The sequence below is a fragment of the Delphinus delphis genome, chromosome 19 (genome assembly GCF_949987515.2).
Source record: "Delphinus delphis chromosome 19, mDelDel1.2, whole genome shotgun sequence".
In the NCBI taxonomy this organism is placed as follows: Eukaryota; Metazoa; Chordata; class Mammalia; order Artiodactyla; family Delphinidae; genus Delphinus; species Delphinus delphis.
In genome coordinates, this window is record NC_082701.1 from 51083444 (window position 1) to 51110600 (window position 27157).

The following is a 27157-nucleotide window of genomic DNA, read 5'->3' on the forward strand; positions in this document are numbered from 1 at the left end:
GTCGGTTACAGATTTAATGAAGTCCGAAAGGCATGCGCGATCGTGTTCAGAGATAGGGAGGCCCCGCCAGGCTCTCTCTCTGCACCTCAATAGAAACGATGTGGTGTCCAGGTACCATGGCCAGGCCCAGCACACGGGGTTCCCCGGCAGAGAAGGAATCTGGAAAGAAGAGTCAGAGCATCAGAGAGGCAGGCCAGCGTCGGCCCCGCCCCTTCTGTGCCACGACTTCTAGTCCCAGAAAATAAGGGGTGCAGCCAGGCACTTAAGCGGAAATGCTTTGCGTGAGGCTTCGCCGCATTCCCAGGCGGGTGTGCATTCCCCGGGCACTGACCCGACGGCTTGAGGAACTCCTGCGCCGAGCCCAGGATAACATTGCAGTCGCGGTCGGTGCAGAGGAAGCAACCGACCAGTGTCCGTCCATCTGTCATGCGAATGCGCATAGTCTTGTTGAGCAGCGCCTCCAGCTGCTGCCTAGCGCGCGTAGCCGGTGAGTCCTCGCGCTCCCCATCTGAGTCCTGAGCGGGGCGGGACAGGCGCTCAGACCGCGCCGCCTCGGCTGCTGCCCGCCCGCGGAACCACAGCTCCCGACAGCCCGCGGGGCGCTCACACGAAGCCCAGAGGCTGCCGGGAGCTGCAGTTCCCCCTCCGTCCCCCCATCTTGCTCCCCGACGGCCCCTCAATCCCAAAACCCGAGCTAACCCCTGCGCTGGAGCTGCTTTGACGCCGGCTGCAACAGCCATTCTCCTCTCGCAACAGCATGGCTGGTCCAGCTGCGGCCATTTGTTCCCGGGCCTCCTCCAGGCCCTTCAACTTCCTAAGAACCTTTGGTGTCCGGTGGTCTGAGATCTCGCGAGCGCTCCCGACCTGTTTTCTTTCGCGAGATCACCTCTCCTCCTCCTCCTCCTCCTCCTCCTCCTCCTCGTCTCCGGCAACTGCAGAAGTATCGCGAGCTTCTATTTCGGCGCTGAGGCTCACTGAGGCCTATTACGTTGGATGTACCAAGATATCGCGAGAAATTTTCAACTCTAGTTTCTCACACATCCTTTAAGGAACCCTGGAATTTAGCGAGAATACCTTTTTTCATAATCACACTCCTCCCCTCCCTTGTTTTTCTGCCTCGCGAGACAGTATGTCCTGAATACTCCCTGTAGCCTAGGGTACTGTGAATGAAAACGGAGTGTGTTCTCTTTCCCGCGGAACACCTGAGGACAAAACTCAAATTACTTGAATGCCTGAATCGGACTACGTTTCCCGTGAGCACGCGCAGCCCACGCTCCTCTCGCCCATTTACAGCGTTTGATCTCAGTGGCCGGTGGCCGGAAAGGGACAATGGTTTCCATGTCAGCGGATAAACGCGCTCGCCTTAGCTCCCGGACCAGAGGGAGGATGAAACAGAGAGTGCGTGCCGAAAAGCGAGGAAGCAACTAAAGGAGTCGGTGACCGATAGAGCAAGAGCCATGGCACGCCGGGGCCTAGTGGCCGGGCCAGACTTTGAGTATTTTCAGCGTCGCTATTTCACGCCGGCTGAGGTGGCCCAACATAACCAGCCCGAAGACCTCTGGGTGTCTTACCTGGGAAACGTGTACGACCTAACGCCGTTGGCACAGGAATACAAGGGTAAGCGCCACACTTTGGGCCAGCGTCGAGGGTGTGTTTGGGGGGTGCTTGGTTCTTGGATGGGTAGCATTGACGGCAGCTTCTCCTTCCCAGGAGACCTGCTGCTGAAACCCATCGTGGAAGTTGCGGGACAGGACATCAGTCACTGGTTTGATCCAGACACCAGAGACGTGAGTTCTGCTGGAACCTGGGGTTGGGGGGAGGGTCACTGGAGAGCGGGATGAAGAGGAAAAGCAGAGGCTAAACAGAGCCCGAGATAGTGACTGCTCCGACCCTCCTCCCTCAAACCCTGCTTAAAAGATCCGCAAGCACATAGATCCGCTGACCGGTTCCCTGAGATACCGCACCCCGTGGGGCCGCTTTCTGCACGTGCCGCCTCAGCTGCCCCGTTCGGACTGGGCCAATGATTTCGGGAAGCCTTGGTGGCAGGGGTCGCGTTACGAGGTGGGGCGGCTGTCCGCCAAGACCCGGAATATCCGCATCATTAACACGCTCACGTCGCAAGAGCACACTCTGGAGGTGAGAACTGGTGCCCGGGGGCAGGTTAGAGGGAACCGAGAATCCCAGCAAATCTCCAAGCAGATCTGCAGGCCAGCAGCTCTCCACAACCGGTGGGAGCTGTATTTTCTTTCCTTTTAGGGGTAACTGAGGAAAGAAGACCACCTACATCCCCAGGGTTAGGAATTAAAGGTGTGGCTGGGCCACAGGGTACAAGAGACTTTTTCTTAAGCCCAGGGTGACAGTTTGTGCATCTTAGTGATGGTTGTCCTCGGAAGCTCTTACACGCTGTGTTTTTGTACAGCAATTGCAACTGGGCTCTCTTATTAGTCTACTCTATTGTGGGGATGAGGTGAGGGGGCAGTGACTTTAGGGCCATTTGTTTATTACAAGTGGCTGCCATAAAGGCAGGTAGGACTTGGGGGCCATTCGTTGCATGCTGGAGCTCCAACTTTATTTCTGGGACTGTGGAGCGCCTTAAGCTGCTCTCTGCCAAGGGAGGCACTCTGATCCCAGCTTTGGGTTCCTGGCCTTTGCGTGTGTGTGTGTGTGTGTGTGTGTGTGTGTGTTTGCTCGTTCAACCCACAATTCTGGGTGGGGTGCTTTCGTGTTCTCCAGGTGGGGGCCCTGGAATCAATGTGGGAAATCCTACACCGCTACCTCCTCTATAACGCACATGCTGCCAGCTACACATGGAAATATGAAGGGAAGAACCTGAACATGGATTATACCCTGGAAGAGAATGGTATCCGGGATGAGGAGGAAGAATTTGATTATCTCAATATGGACAGTACGCTCTACACACCTGCAGTACTGCTGTACTTCAGTGATGACCTCACAGAGCTATAGAAAGAGAGATGTATGCTCATGTAGGCTCAAGACATATTTTGAGTTTAGCTGTTTCTGTGACCTGTAGGAAAAGAGATGGGGATGGGGCAGGGAGGGCGGTACCTGGACCTAGACCTCCATTCTACTCTGGGAGCTGGCCTGAGGTTCCCATTCCCTACTGAAGTGTAAAGGTCCTATTCCTCGGGTTAGTTACAATTTACTCTGAGAAAGTTAGGAAGAACGCTAGAAGTGAATTAATTTTTAGGAATGATACAAGAAAATAAAGTATCTTAGATCATGGAGATGTAGAAGAGGATAGTCAGATAGAGCTCAGGCAGAACTTTTTGATAGTAAGAGAAAGAGAAGTCCTACACAGGGATGAGGGATGGAAGAACTTTTCTGGCAATGATGGAAATGGGATGACTGTAGGAAGATGGGATCTACAAAGACAGGAATAGGAAGTGTCTATATCACTCGCCATATAAAACTGGCTAATCTCTCTTCTGACTAGTATTCGGCAGCCACCAGGTAATTCAGGCTAGATATTATGCTATGTGCTTTATACACCTCATTTAATACAACTATCCATAAGACAGATACCATTACCACTACTTACAGATAAATCTTCTGAAGCTTAGTAAGATTTAATAGCGCGAAAGCCACACTACTTAGTAACCAGATTGCAAACCCAGGTCTTCCCAATTCCAAAGTCTACGTTCTTCTCAATGTCCAGGCTCACTGCACAATGGGAACCTGTAGGCCTATTGTGTAGTCAGCCGCGGTGTTGTGCTTTTTTGTTTTGTTTTTTTAGTTATTGCCTTTGGAAGGGACTTAGCACAGTTCTGCAGTGGTAGAGAGGACACAGGGAAGGCCAAGTGTAAGCTGAGTAATAGCTGATGAGTCTACTTCATGGTTAATCCTGTAGGAAAACTTTCCTCTGACTTTTCTGAGGCAAAGAGGTGGGTATATACTGGTTCCAGGAAAATTAGAGTGGGAAAGGGCTTTTGGATTGGGACACTTTAGAAGGGGGAGCAAAAAGTAGGCATGTATATTCATGATGGGCCTGTGCTTCTGAGGGAAAGATGAGGAAGACAGGGTCGACTTTGCCAGATGGTGACTCTGCAAGAAGGGGCTTGACAGAGGTGATGTAAAGAGAGGAGCTAATTGGGGCTTCCCTGGTGGCGCAGTGGTTGGGAGTCCACCTGCCAATGCAGGGGACGCGGGTTCGTGCCCGGGTCCGGGAGGATCCCGCGTGCTGCAGAGCGGCTGGGCCCGTGGGCCCGTGGGCCATGGCCGCTGGGCCTGCGCGTCCGGAGCCTGTGCTCCGCGACAGGAGAGGCCACAGCGGTGAGAGGCCCGCGTACCGCAAAAAAAAAAAAAAAAAAAAAGAGAGGAGCTAATTAAGTCAGAAAACTCCTGGTGTTCAAAAGAGAACAACCATGTAGGGCAGTGGCCAGATTTGGTCCCCTATGACCTAAGGAGGGAAGATGAGAATCACAGGTGAATTTCTTGACAGTAGCAGGCTAAAAAAGCAGCAGAGAGATGTTAGTGCATCTTTGTGGAAGGTGGCCCCCTATGAGACACTGGGTAGGCTGCAGAGGAGTGTGCTGAGGGGCTGACTATGAACGGCATGGACAGAGGTGAAGACATCTGTATCCACCTGCAGTTGTTTCATGTGTATCTTGTTTGCTCAGTTAAACCCTAAACTATTTGAGAACCAAAGCTATGCTGTTGCTGTAACCCCAGCCTCAGGGCCTGTGCCTATGGGATCTGCCCAAACTCGTCCCTCCTCCAGGGTTTCCTACTTTAGTACCTCTCGCCAGAAACACATCCCTTTCCTCACACACCCAGTCACTCTCTAAGTAGATTCTATCTCCTAAACATCTCTGGGATCCATCTTCTTTTCTCGAAGCTGTTATCATCACCTCTGGTCTGGACTGCTGCGATAACTTCCTAACCAGTCCTCCCATTTCCTCTTCTGTCCTCCACACACAGCAGAGTGAGCTCTGAAAAACAAACCTAAACATCTAACTTTCCTCCTTCAGATTCTTCAGTGGCTTCTAGCTGCTTTTGGAATCAAGTGCTAAATCCAAAGACCTTGCATATATCAGCCTCTACCTTGCATCACCCCTCTTTGTTCACTGGCTTTCTGTTCACTAAAGGTTTTCTTGCCTCAGAGCCGGCACACAGGCTGTTCTCTCTGCTTACAACACTCTTCCATCTCCCACCTTGCTAATCCTACATGTTTCTTCCTCACAGAGACTTTGCTGATTTCTCGATGCAGGTCAGGACTTTCTGTTAAATTTCAGAGTGCTTATTACAATAGTAATGTTAAAATTATGGATGTAATTGGCTGGCTGGCTGCTAGATTGTAAACTCATGAGGGCAGAGATCGTGTCCATCTTGTTCACTGCTGTATTGCCAGTGTTGGGCACACAGTTGCTGCTCAATAAATTTTGACTGAATGAACTCAAATGTTAAGTGAATTCCTCTGCCTCTAATAACTAGTGGATGGGATGTTGTGTCCTTGGTGGGGGGCAAGGTGGGACCAAGAAATAGGATGTCTGGATCCTATGCTGTCATCTCTATCCACAGGTTTCTCTTTCCTTGTTCGCCATAGATCCAAGACCAAAAATTACTCCATAGAGGTTCTTCCTCTCACCAGATTTTTGAGGCAATCGACCTGTCTTTTCTCTACATGGCCACCAGGTGGCTGTAGTCTCCTACAGAGTGAAGGGAAAGGGGCCCGGATGAGGGAAAACACTTCCAAGTTCTAAACAGGTTAGGATTAAAGGTAGCCTGTGGAAACGTACAGGTGAGAGGGAAGGATCAGAAAAAAGGGAAAACAACATGGGCACTATTCCATTAGCATTAGGTTTATTCCTATTTTTAATTTTTTCCATAAGCACATGCCAGGAAAGGAGTGTAGTTTGGGAAATAAAACTCACGGGATAGGACAAGTAAGGGGTCTGATTACAGGTGTGGGTATGTACAGGGTGAGGCACAGAACTATGGAAGGAATAAAGATCACAGATTTTTAAGATAATAGAGTATGTTCATTTATTCTTAGAGGGTTTTGTTTTGTTTTGTTTGTATAAAGCTTTCTACTAGGCACTACCTTGGTTCTCTAAATATCCAAGACTGTATATTTGCATGAGGAGTATGTAAATAGTGCCCAGTCCTAAAACCTAGGAAGTAAATAGAACATGACTGTAGGTCCTTTGGTAGTGATCTCTTCCATTTCGTAGGGAGGTCGGGTGGTGGGTGGTATATTGAAAGGAACGTTGCCTGTCCTCAGTAAATCGTAGCAGCTTCAAAGAACTCAATTTGCAAATATTTCCCACAAGGCTCAGTCACTATATCAAGTATCATTGGGGGTCATAAAAAGGTGTATGTTCTTTGCAGGAAGCTTGCTCACTCAATGGGCTAAAACATACACACATGAAAAGGTAAATGAAAATAGTACATGGTAAAGGACCAAATTAGGGTACAGAAAAGTTTCCACCTTCATGGCAAATCACAATTGGGTTCTTAACCTGGGCCTCCAGAAATGACTTCTAAATTGTGTGTGTGTGTGTGTGTGTGTGTGTGTGTGTGTGTGCGCGCGCGCAGATGTGTATTATCTTGGAGAAGGGTGCTGTAATTTCCATCAGTCTCAAAATGGCCCAACCCCCTGCCCCTGAAATAGTACACACACAAGCACAATAATAAAGACCCTCAAAAGTAAAATATCAAAGGTGACAATACAATGTGGTTCCTGGATTCCTGGCACCTGCCTCAATGGTCTACTTCAACCTGATACACCTGTGTTCCCATGGCGGCAATTCCTAAAACTTGAAGCCTTGGGGCTAAGTTTATAACTAGTCTGAAACATTTTACTGCCCCAAATTCTGATCTGTACATACCCTGGAGCTGAGTGAGGGGATCTATCATTTGGACTTGGGACCATAACACCGAGTCATGACATCAGGATAAGGTTAATGTACCCAGTCCCCACAGCTGAGTTTAGATTAACTACATAGATGTGTTGATAATGGGAGAACAGCCACTTTATGATGGAGCAGCAAGAGTGCATGGAGGCTTAGCTGTAGAGAAAGCAGACAATCTGAAACCTGAATGGTCTTGGAAGTCAAAGATTAAGCATTCAAAATACAAATAGATATGCAGTCCATATCTATTTCCCAGGGAAACACTCACACACACAAAAGGTGGTGAGTGAATAAGTGAACTGAGGCCATTAAAATGGGATCAGGGGTCAAGAAGGTTGAGACGAGGAACAATATGGATGAGACACTGCTAGAATTAAGTCCCTTTCTTACTGGGAGCCGCCCAGCTCCCACCCTTTGGGAGCTTAATGTTTAGTGGGAACTTGGGCATCCAGTTTCAATCATCTGACTTAATCATCTCTGTATCCCCAACAGCCATATAATGTCTGGCATAGAGTGGCAATAAATACATGCTTGTTTCAGGAATGAATGGCAAATGTAACCCCCACTACTTGAAATATGTGAACTCAGGAGTCAAATATATTCAGATACTGTGGTGTCCCTTGCTACTTGCCCACTCTCACTATTTGAAGAGAGCAGAAGAGATCTGGACAGTGAGTGACATTTGTGCTGATAAATTCTTCCAGTCCTCCTAGAGAACAGTAAGGAGGAGGAAATATTTCCTTGCCCTTAATGAACAGCCTATAGGAGTAGATATTACTCTACCACAGTGTATCAGGTGAGAATGTATTTGGCTGCAAGTAACAGAAGGCTGAGCTGGGGCTTAACTATAAAGGGTTAAATTTTCTCACATAATGAGAGAGTCTGTGGTGTAGTGACTCCACTAGATAGTTCATCAACATCACAGGTTGCTCCTGTTTTTGTCTTCATGATTATCTCCTTTTTGGTTGCTCTACTTCCTGTCCGTATTGTGGGCAGGAAGGAGGAAGAGGGGAAGGATGAAAGGGCAGTGCCTAAATCAAAGCAAAAAATTTTCCCAGACATCCTTAGCAGAACTTTGACTACGTCTCATTGATAGGACATGTATTACACAATGACCCTTAGCTGCAAGGGAGTCTGGGACAGTATTTTGTATTGACATCCACAACAAAACCAGGGACCACTACTGTGGAATGAGAAGGGATACTGGGTAGGAACTAGTGATGTCTTCCACAAGAAGTATGAAAGTGCTATTCATCCATTCATTAACAAAAAAGTTATTAATAAGCACTTTGTGCCAGGTACCGTTCCAGGTACTGGGGATACAGCAGTGAATGAGACAGGCAAGGTTCCTGTGTTACTGGGACTTATACTCTGGTGGGATAAAAAAACATGTAGACAAGATCATTTCAGATAGTGCTAAAAGCTATATATTATGTATGTGTATATACACATATACATATATGAACACATTATATACACACACACACACACACAAATACCAAAAGTACTATAAAGACAAAGAAACAGAATTACAAGAGACAGTGATGGCTGAATGATCAGAGACTTGCCTGAGATAATCACAAAGACTGATCTGTATTACCTGTAGTTCTGCATTTACCTGCATTAATCACTTAATCATCATAACAAACTTAAATACTGTTTTTACTTACACTGAAGAAAGAAGGAGACTGAAGCACAGAGAGGTTAAGTAACTTGCCAAAGGTCATACTAAGCAGCAAAGGTGGGCTTTGAAACAAGACAGTCATAGGCCACCCACTTAACCACTGAGTGGCATCACCTCCCTGCATGACAAACATAGGCTGCTGTTCTAGTCACCTACTGCTGCTTAACAAAACCATCCCAAGACTTAAGTGGCTTCAAACCACCACCATCGTTTATTTTGCTAATGAGTCTGTAATTTGGGCAGGGTTCAGTGAGGACAGCTCATTTCCATTCCAAAAGGCATCAACTGGTTGGATTACTAGAAGCTGGAGAATTCACTTTCAAAATGGCTCACTCACAAATGGCTGGCAAGTTGGTGCTGTCTACGGATTCTTCTCCATGAAGACCCCATTCTCAGGGCAGCTTGGGCTTCCTCATAGCATGGTAGCTGGGTTCCAAGAGCAAGTGTCCCAAGAGAACCAGGAGGAGCCTCAAGCACCTTTTATAACCTCACCTCAAATCCAAGGGGAAAGAACTAGACCTCACTTTTCAGTGGGAAGAGTGTCAAAGTCACACTGTAATAAGAGCATGCTGGATGTGAGTTGTTTTTGTAGCCATTTCTGGAAAATACAATTGACCACAGATGCACTGGAGGCAAAAGGAGGGATATCCAATCAGTCTCGGGTAGGAGCGGAGTGCTGAGTCTTTCTTGAAAACCAAAGTTGGAATCCTGGCCCCACCATCCATTTATTCAATTCATTAACCTAATACTGAGCATCTGCTGTGTATCAGGCACAATTCTGGACTCTGTGAATACACTAAATAAGAAGACATAATTTCTGCCCTCGAGGAGCTTACAGGTTAGTGGGAGATTCAGAGAAGTTTGTGAGCCTCTTTTCACCTTGCTTCTACTTATATAAAGCGGCCAAGGGAAGTTTTGTTTGCTTTTTTGTTTTTAATTGGAGTATCGTTGATTTACAATGTTGTGTTAGTTTCTGCTGTATAGCAAAGTGAATCAGTTATGCATATACATATATCCACTCTTTTTTAGATTCTTTTCCCATATAGGTCATGACAGAGTACTGAGTAGAGCTCCCTGTGCTCTACAGTAGGTCCTTAAGGGGAAGCTTTTAAAGTTCCCCCGTTTAAAGTCTTCAAAGGCTTCCAACTCCTCTTAAGAGGACATAGGACACCCTTACGGTTGTCCACAAGGCCCTGCATGATTTGCCTCTTCCAGGCTCTTCTTTTTTTATATCTTTAATTTATTTTATTGAAGTATAGTTGATTGACAATGTTGTGTTAATTTCTACTATACAGTAAGTGATTCAGTTATATATGTGTGTGTGTACATGTATGTAAATATATACACACACACACACACACACATACACATATACACACACATTCTTTTTCATCTTTTTTTCCATTATCGTTTATTACAGGATATTGAATATAGTTCCCTGTGCTATACAGTAGGACCTTGTTTTCTGTCCATTCCACTTATAATAATTTGCATCTGCTAATCCCAAACACCCAATCCATCCTTTCCCCCCTGCCCAAGCCCCTTCTTTATCTCCCTGTTGGCCTTTCAGTTTCTGACACTCCCCCAAGCTCCTTTCTGCCAGGGCCTTCTCACATGCTGTTCCTCTGCATGGGACACTCCACCCTCCACTCATCACCTGGCCAACTCCTGCCCCTTAAAGGCTTTGCTTAAATGTCACTTTCTCAGAGAAATGCCTTGGGAATATCTACACCCAGTCTGGGGAGATGAGGGAAGGCTTTCTGGAGAACATCATCTAAAGCTGAGACCGGAAGTACGAGGAGGCAGCCAAGCGAAGAAGTGAGAGTGGGTAAGGAGGGAGAGTAAACAGCATGAAGAGCGCAGAGTTTGGCAGTGAGAGTATGTGGAGAGCTCAGACGCAGAAGGAAATGCAGAACGGTAAAGCCAAGAGGAGATGGGAGGCCTGAAGAGAGTGGGCAGTAAGAGACATGGAGGCCAGACTAGGTCCTGCGAGACTTTGTAAATCAGGTTAAGTTTTTTTTTTAATTGAGATACAGTTCACATACTATAAAATTCACCCTTTTAAAGTGTACAATTCAAGGTTAAGGGTTTTATAAGGAGAATGTCACGATCAGAATTGCATTTTTGAATGTCAAGAGAGGATGGATTGGAGGGGAGAAAAAGAGAGGAGAGAGTGGAGACAGGGAGACTGATGCTATTGCAGCAGTCCAGGAAAGAGATGAAGGTGGCCGGAATGAGGTGAGTTAGTGGCAGTGGAGATCAGAGGAGATAAACGGAAGTTAAGAGAGAATTACACAACTCAATAATTTATTGGGAGGGGGTCTGAGGCAGAGGGAGTGTCAAGAATGACACCCAAGTTTCTGGCCTGGGTGGAGGATGATGAATCCACTGACAGAGGAGGGAAATGCTTGGAAGAACAGTTTCATGGGGAAGGAAGATGATGTGTTTTTAGTTAGCTATCTGAAGTAACTCCAGGACATGGAAACACAGATGTCCAGATCTTACCAGATATGTGGTACGATATCCTGAATAGAGCTCTCGGCTAGAGTTAAAGGTTTGGGAATTACCCGCAGTGAGTAACTGTCAACCAAAGTCAAGGATGAGATCACCTCAAAGAATAAAGTGTGATCTACATGCAAGGCCTGGGAGGAACAATACCTAAGGGAGGGGAGGAGAAGGAGACTCAGAAGTACGAGCCAAAGTGGTGAGAGAGACCCTGGAAAACGGTGCCTGGGAAGCGAAAGAGAGAGTATTTGAGAGGAGGGAATGGTAAACAGTGTGAAATGTCACACAGTCAAGTAAGGTGAGGACTTGAGCATCCACACATTTACTGAACAGCAAAACAGTGGTGTGTTAGAGAAGTCAGACAGTAGATGGATGAGGTATGAATGAGGGCTTCACAGAAGAAATCCAGCTGCACAGGGAGGAGTTTTCTGGCTTTGTAACTATGGACAGAATACTTTTCTTCTTTTAGATTCCATTTCTTCAATCACAAAATATGAACAATAGAAGTAAGGATTCACTAAGGGCAACAGGCATGAACCAGGACAAGGTCACTTAAAAAGAAGCTACCTTACACTGTGGTTGAGAAGATTAAATATAAGGTATGGGGAAATGCCCAGCAGTACTAAAGGCCCTTGGGACAGGCACTCGAAATTTTTAGTTTTCTTCCCTCTCCTTGTGCTAGCCATTCTTTATTTAGTAATGAATGCTTCCCTTGGGATTTCCTGAGATTCCACACTATTCAGCATCTAGGGAACATCTGTCATGATTAGGAAATTAGTAGACCGTATCTGTGACTAACATTTGGTTTCTAACCTAACAACAGTGTTTGTGCCTCTACTGGGAGAACTGAGTATAGTAAAATGTGGTTTGTTTCATATCATACCAGAGTTGATCTTATTTAAATAAAGCAGGGGAAAGCAAGGAAATGGGGCAACTATTGGGAACAAGAATAACTAAAGTCGGCCCTTTGCTCCTTCAGTTTAAGGTGTTATTCATAACCCAGGTTGTCAATCCTCTCACCTTACAAGCATCTTAAGTGAATCCCTCTGAAGTGAGAAATGGCGAATAGTAAACGTGACTGTTCAGAACACTAGCTACCAACTCTCAAGTGCCTTACAGCCAGTGCTTTATGTAAGTTAGCTCAAAATCTTCACTACAGCCATGTGAGGTAGGCATTAATATCCCTGTTTGACAGATAAGGGAGCTGAGACTTGAGGGATAAGCTGCTTGCCCAGGGTTACTGTTAGTAAGTGGCGGAACTTGGATTCCAGGTGCTACCTGAATCCACAGCTCAAACTCTTCCTCTGAGGGAGGCAGTGAATAACTTCATTACTTGGCTCTGGAATACATTTTAGAAGTTATATAGTTTGGGAATACAGCACCTTTTTAAAAAAAAATTAGTCAATTTTAATTTACTAATCATATCCAATTTAGTCTGAAATTAACTCTCCCTATCCAGAGAGATAGGTGGGGAAAGGGCCCAGGAGCAAGCAAAGGGGCAGGAGGATGACAGCTTGGGGCTCGCCAGGAAAGGTGTCAGGGCAGTTCTGCTGAAATAACCAGGGCTTAACAGTAGGTGGAAAGCAAGGCATTCTGGCTGGCCAGTCAGTGAAAACCTATTAAGAAACTGTTAAAAGGCAATGTCAAAGGGGAAAAAAATGTTTGGTTTTTGCCATTTTGTATAGGACTGTTATATTGTTTCCATCATAGTGGTCAATCAAAGCAGGTCTAAAAGAAACTGGGAGGGAATTCCCTGGCGGTCCAGTGGTTGGGACTCTGTGCTTTCACTGCCGAGGGCGCAGGTTCGATCCCTGGTTGAGGAAGAGTCTTAACCACTGGACCGCCAGGGAAATCCCTTCCTTTTCTTCTTAAGGTATCCCCTTTACTCAATGAATAGCAAAGGAAAGGATTTAGCTAAAAGGCAGCAACAGAAGTATGAGCAGATGTGAGATCACAGACTCACACAGATCACAAAGACTATTTCAAGAAGGGGGTGTTCAAGTTAAGAACTCAGAAATTTCCTCTTAGTTCAGTAACCAGGTTGTTGGTCATCTTGCGAAAGCAGTTTCTGTAGAGAGGCTGGGCAGAGGGTTGGAAAATGAGTAGGCAAGTAAAGCAGCCTGAGTGTAAACAACTCTTTCAAGAAGCGTGGCTGTGAGTGGGCACAGCGAGGTAGGGTGGCAGCTTAGGGGTCCAGAGTGTCTCTTTTAAAGTTGGGGAGATTTGAGTACATTTAAATGTGGTTGTGAAGCAGCAAGGAGGATGGGAGATAAAGGAGAGTTAGGGGATCACTGTTAACCATTACACCCTGAGAAGGTGGCAAGGCTGGGAGCCAGAGCCCAAGTGTAGGCATTAGCTTCGGACAGGATAGGAGGGAGGAAAGGACAAATACGAATACAGTTAAATATGTAGTCTTAGTGTCAGTATTTCAAGGGAGTTCTCATCTGATGATCTGTCTCCTAGAGGGAGACGATAAGATGTTCTACTGAAGCATAAGGTGGAGGAGGTTTGAGGAATTTGAGGAAGGTTTGAAAAAGTCACCACGGAGAACCGAAAGGAAGCTGACTAGGCAAAAGGATTTCTGAGCAGGGACACTAATCTGGAGTGGTCATGGTGTTCTGACACCATGTGGTCATGCAAAGTGCTCCTGAGTGTAAACAGACAGCCGAAGTGATCCAAGGTTGGGGGTCTGCAAGAGGTAAATAAAGAGGGTGCTGAGACGCGGGCAGCAGAGTGGCTGAAATGACAGACCATGGAATCTAAGTTGGACAGGGAAGGAGGGGAGAACATGGTAGAGCTGATTAGGAGAAAATGGAAGAATTAAGGGATTACAGGGTCTCATGGGTCCAAAATAGTGAATAAATGAGAGAGCTGGAAGGATAGAAAGCTGTAGCCAAAGTAGGAGGCTTGAATTTAATATTTCAGAACAGGTAAGAATCTACTATTTCCTAGAGGTGGGAGAGAGAAGTGGAAATGGTGAGAAAGGTCTCTGGTTACAGCGTCGAGGGCAGGACTGAGCCAAGCGTCAGTCTTCGATGAATGAGGGGAATGATCGGGAGGAAAGCAGATGACAGCCAGGGAGAGAAGTGGAGGGGTAAACAGCCAGACTGCTGGAGCCTTAAAGAAATAGGGCCTTTTCACACAAGATGGGAAACAACCTTGCAGAAAAAGAATTAGATTCCTTCAGACATGAGGTCTGTACCTATGTTTATTTTCCATATTACTGTGTTTTAAACTTTTTGGGACTACCAAACTTGATGAACACATGTTAGATACTATCTCCTGTTCTCTCTCTCTCCATATATTTTTAAGATTATTTTTTTAAACTTGAAAAGATTTTTAAATTTTCATTATAGAATATGTGTTACTTACAGAAAATTCCAGGTAGAGAAGCATAAAGATGCAAAACAAAAATCACTCTTATCCCTACCACTCAGCAGAAACCAGTATTAACATTTTCACCACTTCCTTCTAGTACCTACATGGCTGTGATTATACTACATATATGGCTTTATATTGTTTTATGCAATTAACATTAGATCATAAGCATTTGCTCATGTCATTCTGTCAGTGTGGCAAAAGGTCAACAATCAGTAAATCCAGGTGAAGAGTATATGGGTGCTCACTGTACTTCTTCAACTTTTCTGTAGGCTTGAAGCTTTTCAAAATTAAGAAGTTACAGGTGGGGGGAAGGGATAAATTAGGAATTTGGGGTTAACAGATACACACTACTATATATAAAATAGATAAACAACAAGGACCTACTGTATAATATAGGGAACTATATTCAGTATCTTGTAATAACCTATAATGGAAAAGAATCTGAAAAAGAATATATATCTAAGTATATAACTGAATCACTTTGCTGTACACCTGAAACATTGTAAATCAACTGTACTTAAATTAAAAAGAAAAAAGTTACAGATGGAAAGGGAACTAATCACAAAGAAAAAACAAGTGAATGATAACACAAGATTCAGGATACTGGTAGGGCAGGGGGCAGGAGAGGAATGTGAAATATGGAAGACCATTACGAGGCTTCAAAGATGTTACTAATGTTATCTTTATTAAACCGATACTGAATACATGTGTTCATTTTAATATTCTTTGTGGTTGATGTATGTTATACATACTCTTTTGGACCTGTGAAATAGTTCTCAATAATAGATATAATTTTTTAAATTAAAAACCTCCTTTCTGGGCTTCCCTGGTGGCGCAGGGGTTAAGAATCTGCTTGCCAATGCAGGGTCCACGGGTTCGAGCCCTGGTCCAGGAAGATCCTGCATGCCGTGGAGCAACTAAGCCCGTGTGCCACAACTACTGAGCCTGTGTGCCCTAGAGCCCGCGAGCCACAACTACTGAGCCCGCGCGCCTAGAGCCCATGCTCTGCAACAAGAGAAGCCACCGCAATGAGAAGCCCACGCACTGCAACCAAGAGTAGCCCCCGCTCGCCGCAACTAGCCTGTGCACAGTAACGAAGACCCAACGCAGCCAAAAATAAAATAAATTTATAAAAACAAACAAAACAAAACAAACCTCCTTACTATCATGAACTTACCACTCCAGCTGTATGAGGTCCACATACTACTTGCTGAATAGTTTCTTACTCAACCTAAACTGCCCTTCTTCCTCCTCTCTGCTATATAGGCCTTAGTTATGTTTTGGGGCCTACTTCAAGTACAACTACATATGAAAGTCCTTCAGTCCCCCTCCCCTCCTCTCCCTAAGAGCTCTCTTCTCTGAACTCTCAGATTTCTACAGCCCACAGCAATCATCACTACCACATATCCTTAATTAACTTTTTTGTGTGTTTATTTCTGATCTCAAATGTCTCTCCTCCCTCCACCTAACTAATCCCTTGGTCACTAAAACATTTTCAAGTTGCTTTAAAAGATGCACAATGAAAAACAATGAAAAAATATGTTTCCCTTCCCAGTAGTAATGACTACAGTTTCTTGTGTATTCTTCCAGGAATATTCTATGGAAATTCATATTTTTTTTCCCTTTCATCAATGGTACCATATTATACATGCTCTTCTATAACTTTCCTTTTTTCCCTTCATATTTTAATTAGTTTTTAAACTAGAACCTCACTAATGTCCTCTAAAGTCTAACTACATTACACACATTGATTATACTTTGCTTCCGTACTTTTCTCCTCAAAGAACGAGAAATTAGTGAGGAATGATTTCTTTAGAGAAATCACACTACTTTTTGTCCCATTTGGCTTCATTTGTTAATGTAATCATGACACTACATAAATTTGTTTACACAATACTGTAAAAATTCAAAATTATCAATAAAGCTAAATATCCCCCTTGACTATTATTTCCCAAAAGTAACCACTGTGACCAATTTGGTATGTATATGTCCAGAATTTGTAAAAGAAATTTATATACATATAAATGTATCTGTAGAAACACATAGTATTGTTTTTAGTTTCTCTGAACATAAATGATATCATAATGTATATACTGTTTTGCAGCATGCCTTTTTCCATTCAACAATATAGTAAAGAATCTGACTATGTAGATGTAACTCATTTTTCTTGACTGCTGTATAGTTTATTTAGTTATTCATTACTGTTGGAAATTTAGAGTGTTTCCAATTTTTTGCTATTACAAACAACGTTGTAATGAATATCTTTGTATGTGTCACCTCATGCACAAGTGTGATGACTGTTTCTCTAGGGTAGACGATAAGAGGTGGAACTCTGTAACAGAAAACATGTCAGTTTAATAATGTACTAGATAAATTAACCATTGCCAGTTCTGTAGTACAGCTGTTATAAGTAAGTTATACATGTGACCATAAATTTTACATATTAGTTCCTTTAAAACCCTAGGACATCCATTGACTTATAAGTCATTTAGTATATAGAACAAAGAACAGCAGACTAGAAGTTGGAAGATACAGGTTCAAATTCCGGTTCTGTCCCTAACATCTAACTTGATCTTAGGCAATCCTTTTGACATCTGGGCCCCAGTTTCTGTACCTACAAAATTAGATTAAAGTGATGTTTCCTAAAATACGGTACCTATACCACTGGTAGCATGCAAGATGCTTTTATTTTTATTGACTTTTAATAATTATTTGTATTTTAAAATAAATTAGGAAAATTATAATTACCTTATCAAATCAAGGATTTACGGATATTATTTCTTAGTTATATAAAATTTACTTTTTAAAGGACATTTGTTTAAGTTAAAGAAAAGTGAATTGAAAAGGAAAATAGTATGCATATAATAGTATAGGTGGCATGTAAATATGGCAAGTCATGACTATGATATATGAAGGACTGAGGTTTCTTGCTTCACGAAATCTAGAAGAGGTTAGATTAAAGCAGTAGATCCCAGACTTTTAGATTACAGTGACCAGTAAAACATTAAAAAAAAAAAAGTTAGTGACCAACATGGAGTTCCTGACTTTTTATTGCGCTAATTAATGACATTAAGAACAAAACCAAAAAAAAAAAGAACAAAACCAAACCTATATACCCATCACCATTATTTAACAGAAAGATAATAAAAATATTATTTTGTAACTATAACACAAGTACCTGTATGTTGAAAAATTTTCAAGTTGTACAGAAGTATAAAAACTCATTTTCTTTCTCCTTCTCTCTCCCTGTAACATCTATCATAGACATCCTTCTAACACAGATCTACCTCATTTTTAGAACATTTTAAATAAACATAATATACTGTTAAATACATTAGCATATATATATTACATATTTGTTTCATATAAATATAGCATATTACACATTTATTTCATATAAAAATATATGAGAAATATATAATGTCAGAACAAAGGACACAGCTCCCCAGGAAAGGACAGGTGGCAACCTTACTTAGCCATCTAAACACTGGTTTAGATGACCTTCTCTCTAAAATTCCATGATTAAGCCTAGAAAATCCTCAGCGTTTACATGCCTTTCATTATTACCACTAACTTCTATATTTCAAAAGATAACTAGGAATCTCTTTAACATCTCCTTCGGTAGTAAATCACAGACTGCAAAGTGCTTTTTCAGTCCTTTGATCTTCTTGTTGCATGAGTTCATGCCTGTGCTCTATTAATCATTCTCATAGGTTCCCTACATCAGGGTTTTAACCTGGGCTCCATAGGTTTCAGGATAACATATGTGGTATTTTGTGTAGATACAGTTTTTCTGGGCAAAGGGGTTTATAACTTTCTATGATCCAAAAAAAAAAGGTTAGAAACTATAGCTCTGGATGTTTCTAGCTTTTGCTTTCAATAAATAATCTTATTATTGGCTTGGGAGTCCCTTACAATTTTCTTGTTCTTTTTTTTGCAGCAGCAGCAGGGGTTGGCATCTAATTTCTGGTTTGCATTTGACAGCTGTATTCCTGAGTTCCTGTTCTCACTTCCTTAATGGTCTTCTCATTAAAAACAAAAAAAATCTCTCCTACCAATTAGTTATACGGTATTTTAATTTTTTATTTTATTTTTATTTTTTGAAGTACAGAAAGATAGAAAAAAGCAGAGTGGTGCCCACTTTGGAACTGACAGGCAGGGACACAAGCAGCTGGAGAGAGCAAGACACACAGGCACATATGAAAGGCCTCAGGACAGACAGAATAGACAGCTAAAAGAAATAGAGAGGAACCTGGAAACACAGAAGGAGAGACACAAGAACTGAGCACACAGAGAAGAAGCATGGCAAAAAACCCAGACAAGCTGGCAAGGAGAGAAAGGAGAATTACTGACAGAGAGACAGAGAGGCAGGCAAGATCACCAAGAGGGACGCAGACAGACAGACAAACAGAAAGGGGGAGAGAGAGAGAGAAGGAAAGCAGACAGAGAAAGAAAACAATAAACAAAGAAAGAAGACGAAGTGATAATAGCGTTTTATACTACATAGTGCTTTATAATTTATAAAGTGCTATCACATACATTATTGCAGGCAGACAGGGAGAATCCAGCAGACAGATGGGGTGATGGAGGGATACAGGCCAATCAGACAGAAGAGAGGGAAGGTGGCCAATCAGAAAGAGAGGCTAGAATGGAGCCCAAGACAGACAGTTAAGAGGAAAGACAGAACCAAGAAAAGAGAAGTGAGAGAGGAAGAGAGGGAAAAAGAGGAGAGAGACAGAGATAGAGGCTGAAACAGTTAAATTCAGGAATACAGGCAGTGAAAAAGCAAAAATGAAAGAACAGTGCATTGTGTGTAAAAGTTTTATCATCATCTTTCTGAAGAGAACTGGATAGAGGCTGTTGTCTGTGCTTCCCCCAAGGAGTTATAACATCTCTAAGGTGGCATGTGAGAAGAGCCAGAAGGAAGGATGAAAAAGGGAGAAAGTGTTAGTAAGAAGCAGAGTTTTTTAGACTAGGAGGAAGACAAACTTCTTGGACAGGCCTAGGTCAACAGCCTAAGAGTACTGCTGAACCTAAAAGGATCTAGATTCATATTCCTTTAAAGAATTCATATAGACTGGGAAAAGCAGAGTGGGCCCCTATCTACTCCATGTGCATGTAAGCTCAGCTTACAAACCATCTGTACTTATTAATTGTTCCTATATTTACAAGGTATTTTTCAGTACTACCAGTGCTTTCATGGCTTTTCTCAATTAATACATAGTTCAGTGATGAAGAGACCAGCAATGGCGTGTGGTCATCAGGACAACTCAAGACGCAGAGCAGAACAGGATATTAGGACAGAGGCAAGCCCTTCCTAAGCACACCTCAGGTCCTGGTAGTAAAAGCGTGTAACTAGCAAGCAGTCAATCAAAAAGACAAGTACCATAAAATAGAGTCAAAAAAACAAGAAGCAAGAAATGGCAAGCCCAGTGAAATGGGAAGGAGTACTGACAGACTGACAGAGGAAGAAGCATCCAGCAAAACGGGGACAGAATTTGGAAGGAGTGCAGCAAAAAGCAATTAGACGTACATGTGTAGACTCTTCTCTCGAACAAGATCCAAGAAATGTGTAGTGACTACCTCAGAGGAGAGGAAGTGGGGGGTAGGAGGGAGGCTTACTCTCATACTGGATACTTTTAGTACTTTAAAAATTTTGTACCATGTGTATGCACTATCTATGTAAAAGCTGATAGAAAAAGGAGGAGAAAAAAAGCAAGTAGAGATGTGGACAGCAAGGGCCAGCCAGGCAGACAGATAGCAAAAAAGCAGAAAGACAAGGAGAGACTGGGAAAACGGCAAAAAGATTGAGGCAGGCAGACTGTGTGAGGGGCCAGAAAGATAAAAAGAAAAAGAAAGAACTGAAACAGAGGCAAGCAGTGAGAGAAGGCAGGGTAGGGGATATGGCAAGAAGGCAGGTAAGACTTTGGGGCAAGGGGGTCACTGACAGGTCTGCGGTAGCGAGACTATCACCATTGATGGGATGCTGGAACAGCAGAAGCCGAGGGAGAAAATGCTGATAAGCAGACACACTAAAAAGATACAAGCATTAAACAGTGGGACAGCAGCAAGCAAGCAGAGTAGACAGGCAAGAAGACATACATAGAGGGAGGCCAGGAAAAAGCATGAACTAAATAGACATAAAGAAGAGAAGGAACAAGTAGAAGGCAAGATAAGAGGCAAACCAAGACAGGGAACCATGGTAGGGCCTGGAAGGTAGACAAACCAAGAGACGGAGACTAAAAAAGTGATAGAGACAGGCAGGCGGGGAGACAGATGGCTAGAGAGAGAGTGGTGGGCAAACAGCCAGAGAAGCAGACAGACAACCAGAGAGAGAAAGAGGCTGCCAGCCAGTCCGGGAGGAGCAGACAGGCAGGCAGACACCATGCTAGGAGCAAGCAGGTAGAGGGGCAGGCGGAAACAAGGAGAGAAAAAAAATCAAGAGATCAGTAGGGAGAGAAGAGAGAACGGGAGATGCAGGCAGGCAGAGGGGGAGATGGACAAGAGGGAGAATCAGGCAAATTAACAGATCCATATGCAAAGCGCACTCGAGAGAACGATGAATGTTTGTACAGGGATGCACACAGCCACCTTTCGCCCCCCACACCTGCAGCTCATGGCACATGTGGCAGGCAGGCAGGCAGGCAGAGGCGCTCAGCACAGAGGGAGAGGGCGCACCATGATGCGCAGGGCTGCCCACATGCACGTGGGGACACTCTTCCCAGACACACACCGAGAGGCCAGAAAGAGGGGGAGTCAGGCACACATGAGGAAGAGGCACACGCAGTCAGAGCCCGGAAGACAGAAGTAAACAGAAAGAAGACAGAGATGGAAAGTCACTTAGAGGTGACAGAGCCTGAGAGTCAAGGGATGAGAAAGGACAGTCTCGGTAAAAAATAAAGACACACATACACAGAAGCCCATGTACAGAAAGAGGGGGATACCCAGAAGGACTAGTACACAAGGACCGAGAAAGAGGACATAACAAAATCAAATGGAAGAGAAAAGGAGTTACACTCAGTACAGGAATGATATGGGAGCAGAAACAAGAGAACTCCGAAGTCCAGGTTAAGAAAAAGATGGAAATCAATGCTCAATAAAGAGCATTAGCTGGGGTTGGGGGGTGGCACATCAATAAAGAATATTTAAACCTTGTCAGCAAAAATATGCCCTGTCACTATTACTTTCTGGTTGCTGCCTACCTACCCCTCCTTCTTCAGGGGCTGCTGGGTGGCTGGCAGCTATACTCAAGAGACAGAGAAATAACCCAGGAGAGAAATGATTCCACAGGCATGGGATGGGAAGCAAGGAAAAGGTCAAAGTGAGATCAAAAGAATGGGAGGAAACTGTAGTAAGAAAAGGGTGACAAGAACGAAATAGGGTTGAACTGAGCTATTTGCCCTTCTTCCTCTGCTAGCATTGCTCAACTGGCAAGTTTTATTTTATGACTTCTCTGACCAAATCTCTGGATGAGAACGCTACTTTTGGACTCCTTTTCAACCTTCCATCTGATTCCTGATACCACTTTAAAGATAAACATTGGAGTACAGTGGGAAACCATGGGTCAGAAAGTCAGATGAAAATCTGAGTGTAACCCCCTACCTCTTTCCTTTTCTCAATCCCAGTTACTTTTCTTTTTCATGGTACCTCAGTTTCTTCCACTCTATCAGTGTTGGAGATCATGGAGGAAGGGAAATATACTGAAAACAGGAGAAAAGAGAAAATAATTTCACAATCTTCAGACTTAAAAGAGAAAATAATTTCACAATCTTCAGACTTAACTCTTTCCCCTTTATTCTAAAAATCTGTTCTATTTACCCCCTAAATCAATTTCCCACGTCAGATGAATTTTATATTCAAGTAATTGGGGGGAGGGGAAGGCGAGGTAAAGGAGAAAAGAGTGAGGATAAAATTTACAATTATAAATCACTGAAAAGGCTGGGCAAAGGGGAGAATCAAACATGGACTCCTTTGAAAAAAACTCAATCATCGTATCTATTCATATCTCTCCCCCAAAAGTCACTAGGATTTCTATCACTTTTTTAAAGAAAGAAAAAAAAATCCAGTACCCCTTCTCACTTAAAAGATACATAGACAATTAAATGCGTTTTGACTTCAATGAGGTATGTAGAAACAGAGTTATATATAAACATATATTTCATCTTTTTCCTTTTCAATGCCTGAAGGGGAAAAAAAAAACCTTCACATCAAACCACTCCCTTCTGAAGTATTCAGAAAAAAAAAAAAAAGCTTTTCTTTAAGAGAAGGGAGGTGGGGAGGAAGAGACTAGTAAAGAAAAAAAAATTTAAATCTAGTTGGACTAGTATCTAACTAGTTAACCTTTAACAATTTATGCTGATGTCAGACTGAGCATGAGTACTGATTAATGCCCCCCCTCAAATATTTTTTTATAAGGGGGGAGTTAGCCACAGCAGCCATTTTTGTTTTATGCAGAAATCCTTCATGCCCCCCCCAACGCGCACACACACTCACTCACACACACACACTCAGTACACAAGGAAAATATCTCTATTAATCTGTGCACTAATCAGTTATAAAAAAGGGAGAAATTTGTGGGTTTCTGGGTAGAGGCTAGGAGATGGGGGTATAACAGGGAGGAGAATGGGGGGGTGAAAAATGAAATATTAAGCCAGCCATTTTGTTTTAAAAGGGGATTTTTCCCCCCTCTCCCTTTCTTCACGGAGGGGGTGGCGGTGCTGCAGGGGGGGTTGTTTTAAAAATAATTTCCAGGCGGCCATCTTAGTGCCTCAGCTCTGAGAAATATTTCTGAGCGCCCCCCTCAGAATTTAAATATATTTAAAGCAACGGAAAGGGGGGTAGAGAGAAGTCGAAAACTTTTATATATATATATATTTTTTTAATCCTCTTCTCTTGTTCTCTCGGGAGGAAGGAGAGAAGAAAAAAAAAGTCCTCAATTCTCCCCAAGAAAATTTTTGGGGGTGGTTTGGCCCCCCTCGTCAGACGGCGGCCCCGAGGGGGGGGTTTCGGAGGGGGGTGGCCCGGGGGTTTTGGGGGCTGGGGGAGGCGGTGAGGAGGAGGAGGACGCCGCCGCCGAGGAGGAGGAGGAGGAGGAGGAGGAGGAGGAGGAGGAGGAGGTGGTGGTGGTAGCGGTGGGGGAGGCGGGCGGGCGGTGGGTGGGGGGGTGGTGGGGGGGCCAGAGCCACAGGATGGCTTCCCCTCTGAGGGACGAGGAGGAGGAGGAGGAGGAGATGGTGGTGTCGGAGGAGGAAGAAGAGGAGGAAGAAGAGGGCGACGAGGAGGAGGAGGAGGTGGAGGCGGCCGACGAGGACTACGAGGAGGACGACGACGAGGGAGTACTCGGGCGCGGGCCGGGCCACGACCGGGGCCGCGACCGCCACAGCCCCCCCGGCTGCCACCTCTTCCCGCCGCCGCCGCCGCCGCCGCTGCCCCCGCCGCCGCCGCCGCCACCCCCCCCGCCAGGTAAGCGGCCGCTGACTCCCCCCCCCGCGCCCCCCCTCCCGCCCCAGACCGAGCCGGAGCCGCGGGCGCGCGAGGCCCGGGCGGGGGCGAGGCACCCACCGCGCGGCCGAGCCGAGGCGAATCCGGGGCGCGGGGCGCCGTCTCGGGCCCGTCGCCCCGCGGCGGTCCGGGCGGTCCGGGCGGGCGGCGGCGGCGGCCGCCGGGCCAGGCCTCCTCCCCTCCCCCGCCGCACCCCTCCCCCGTCGCCACCGCCGCCGCCGCCGCCGCCGCCGCCGCCGCCCGGGTTGGAGAGCGCTGGGCGCGAGCTGCATGCGCGGACCGGGCCACTCGGTCGCGGCTTTCGGGGGAGGAGGAGGAGGAGATTTTTTTTTTTAACCCTCGGCGGGGAGGGGGTAGGCAGGAAACGGCCGAGGCGAAGCCAGGGCCCCCTCCCTGGCCGCGCGAGGGACCGCGGAGACCCTGGCGGCCGGACGGCGGCGTGGGGGAGGGGCGCGTGGGGGAGGGGCGGCCGAGCGGGCGCCCCTGGGGCTTCGGCCCCGGTGGGGTTGGACCGAGGCGAAGTGGGGTTTGCCTGTGAGGAGTGGACCGCGGCCCTCACCCCCCCGTCAGGAGTTGGGAAGGCCGGGGGGAGCGGGTGACCATCGGACCCCCCCGCACCTGCGGAGACTTCGGTGCCCGCCAACTCTGGAGCGTGCGGTGGCACGTGGGGGAGGGGTCGGGTGAATGTTTGCGGGCGGCTGACGACTAGGGGCAGGTGGTGGCCACACTCCACGCGGACCACTTCCTGGAATGAGACTGGTTCCTGCCCCCTCTCTCCGGCTCGTACTACGGAGAGCAGTCATTGAAAATTGGGGACAGAGAGGAGAGTGTCTGGAAGACCAGATGCCCCCAACCCCACCCCCTTTATCTCTCCTCTGCTCTGGGCTCTTTTGTGTCAAGTGCGCCCCCCCCACCATGACCCCGTCAGTCTGGGGTGGCCTAGCTGCCCAGCTGTGACTCTCACGTGGCTGCCATTCACTGTCACTCACTCTCCCGCTGAAACCACCCACACCCTGACCACGTTGGGGGGCGTGAACTGCCCACCCAGCTGTTCCGCAGCTTGACCGTCACTCAGCACCCCTCCCCGGGGATGACAAGTCACCCGCACTGTCTGGGCAGTTCCGTCCGCGGTGGAGGGGCCTGACCGCTGCCTCGCGCGGGGGGCCCAGCAGTGGTCCCACTCCGGCCACTCTCCAGAGTGTTCAGCTAGTGTTTTTCAGAATAGACTCTAAGTGAGCATCTTTCGGGTGTCTTGGTGCGGTGCAGCACAAATGCACCAAACTTCAAAACGTCTAACAACATACTCTTTGTACAACTGTCGTATTGATCTGTGTGGCTTCAGTGGCAAATGTTCCTGTCTAGTTGAGACAGCCTTTGAGGGACTGTGGGGTGCTTTCTTGGGCCGGGGGAGGGGGGGTATGTGTATCTAATGGAAACAAGATAAAATCCACCTCCCCTCCCATCAGGCTGGTCCGAAAACCGGAAAAGTTTTTTAAAAGTTATCCCAGAGAGCCCACTGATTTTGCAGAAGGGAAAAGGAATAAAGAATTGTGGGTAGGGGATTGCCTGGAAGACAGCAGAGGTGCTAAAAAGAGAGGAAGAAAGGATGTCAGGTTAAGTTAGGGCATTAGCAGCTCTCGCCTATGTGTATTCCGAACTTAGAATGCGGTATTTGGGGGGTTTTGATCCCGGATTTGGGTCTGTGAAGGGGAGGGCATGAAAGAATCTGAGGTCGAGATGGGTCTTTGTGTCAATACTCCCTCCCCTTTTCCCTTTGCTTTCTAAGCATCGTCAAATGTTTTTAAAATGGTATATTTGAAATGAAAACCCACCTACTCTCTCTCCCTGGGCAATTTTATCTCCCTTTCAGCCCTCCAAGTCAAACGAGTGACCCAGATACACCCTCTCAGATGACTTTCTGAGGTAAAACTTCAGGAAAATATTTTTAGTCTGCCCATTATTTCTGTCTACCTAAGTGTGGGCAAAATAACCCTCCTCTGAGGCAATATGTTCAGGCTGCCCTCCCTCATCCTCCTCTACAAGATGAGTTTATACGTGTTAGAGGTTTCTATTGTTTTTCATTCTGACGGCTTTGATTCTCACCATTTTGTTTTACATTCTTACCCAAGACCAATTTTATCCCTTCCCCCCTCTCCAGTCTCCGTACATTGTTAAACGTTTAAAATAATAGCACTCGTGCTGATGGGGGAAGGGAGCAGGAAGCCAAAAACTCATTTCTTCTCCCTCCCCCTTCTGGCAAGTCTAGAGAAATAATATAACATAATATATAGATGTGATTCCTTGGGGGTGGGGGTGGGGAATGGTTGTGGGTGGTGCGGAAAATTCTGGTAGTTTCTTTGCAAAAGGTCTGAAAATACAAACCCACCCCCTGCATGCAATACGCATGTGCAGCAGACCTATTATGGTGGTTCGTTGTGGGGGAGGGAGGGGAATTTGAGAAAAAATAAATATATGTGTGAGAGATTGATGGTGAGATTAGAAGAAGAGAGGGGCGGGCGGGAGGCGAGGCTCGCTGCGAGGCTCCTCCTGCGTCCTCTGGCTCGCCAGGCTCCGCCCACCCTCCTCGCCGCCCTCCTCCCTCGCCGTCTTCCCGAGATCTGAGCCGGGATGTGGGAGAGTCTGGGCTCCAGGCCAGCATTGAGTGGCTGGTGAGACAGAGGTTGGGACTTAGATTTGCTTTCTTGCCCTCCCTTTCCTTTCCTCGCCGTCTACTTTGCCACTCCGCACCACGGCCGTCTTCCCAAGTTCGGGAACCTCCCGCTGGGGTGGGGAGTGGAGTTAACTGGCTGCGAGGTCCCAGGGCTTGTGTCCCACCCCCCAGCTGGTGGAGACCGAGGCCATTTCCCTGATCCTTAGCCAGTTGGCCTGCCCTTGCCTCTGCCCCGGCGGCCTCCGTTTCCATGTTCATATTAGCCGCGGTCCCTGGGGTGAGGGAGCGCGGGCTGCTGGGGCATGGCGTCTTACTGACTTCCTATCAGGGTCCCCACTCTGTTTCCACACCTGGGGCTGCCACAATCCCCCAGTCCTAGAGTGTCTTCCTGCACAAGAGGGCACAGGATGCTGGAGCTGTGAGAAGTAGCAATGAAGGAAGGGGGTGCCCAGATTCTGAGGCAGTGGAAACCAAGGCCTCGAGTGTTAATTGTGGCTAATTTTCCCTTGGCTGTTGTGGGAAGAAGGATTGTGTATCCTAGAG

At 45.9% G+C, this 27157-nt stretch overlaps 3 protein-coding genes across 11 annotated transcripts in view; 2 read left to right on the forward strand and 1 right to left on the reverse strand.

Moving 5' to 3' along the window:
* Window positions 1–24121, reverse strand: NAA38 (N-alpha-acetyltransferase 38, NatC auxiliary subunit). Of its 3 annotated transcripts, XM_059996455.1 has the most exons (5): window positions 24004–24121; window positions 22045–22142; window positions 700–1054; window positions 332–515; window positions 1–159 (listed from the first exon to the last, which is right to left on the reverse strand). In XM_059996455.1, the coding sequence occupies exons 3-5, from the start codon at window positions 778–780 to the stop codon at window positions 47–49; spliced, it is 378 nt and encodes a 125-aa protein (XP_059852438.1). In that variant the 5' UTR covers window positions 781–1054; window positions 22045–22142; window positions 24004–24121; the 3' UTR covers window positions 1–46. The 3 variants fall into 3 exon arrangements, with proteins under 3 accessions (XP_059852438.1, XP_059852436.1, XP_059852437.1); XM_059996453.1 differs by having other exon boundaries at window positions 332–1054; XM_059996454.1 differs by lacking the exons at window positions 22045–22142; window positions 24004–24121 and having other exon boundaries at window positions 332–1167.
* CYB5D1 (cytochrome b5 domain containing 1) lies at window positions 1323–2964 on the forward strand. The gene is made up of 4 exons (XM_059996457.2): window positions 1323–1617; window positions 1711–1787; window positions 1918–2136; window positions 2734–2964. The coding sequence occupies exons 1-4, from the start codon at window positions 1458–1460 to the stop codon at window positions 2962–2964; spliced, it is 687 nt and encodes a 228-aa protein (XP_059852440.1). The 5' UTR covers window positions 1323–1457.
* The window catches only part of CHD3 (chromodomain helicase DNA binding protein 3), a 25189-nt gene continuing 21581 nt past the window's right edge, over window positions 23550–27157 (forward strand). For 5 of the 7 annotated variants that reach the window (XM_059996438.1, XM_059996443.1, XM_059996439.1 and 2 more), the window contains exon 1: window positions 23555–23904. In XM_059996438.1, coding sequence (XP_059852421.1) covers window positions 23631–23904 — 274 coding nt within the window. In that variant the 5' untranslated portion in view covers window positions 23555–23630. Of the gene's footprint in view, window positions 23905–27157 lie in introns of all 7 variants that reach the window. The other 2 variants (XM_059996445.2, XM_059996444.1) reach the window with 2 other exon arrangements.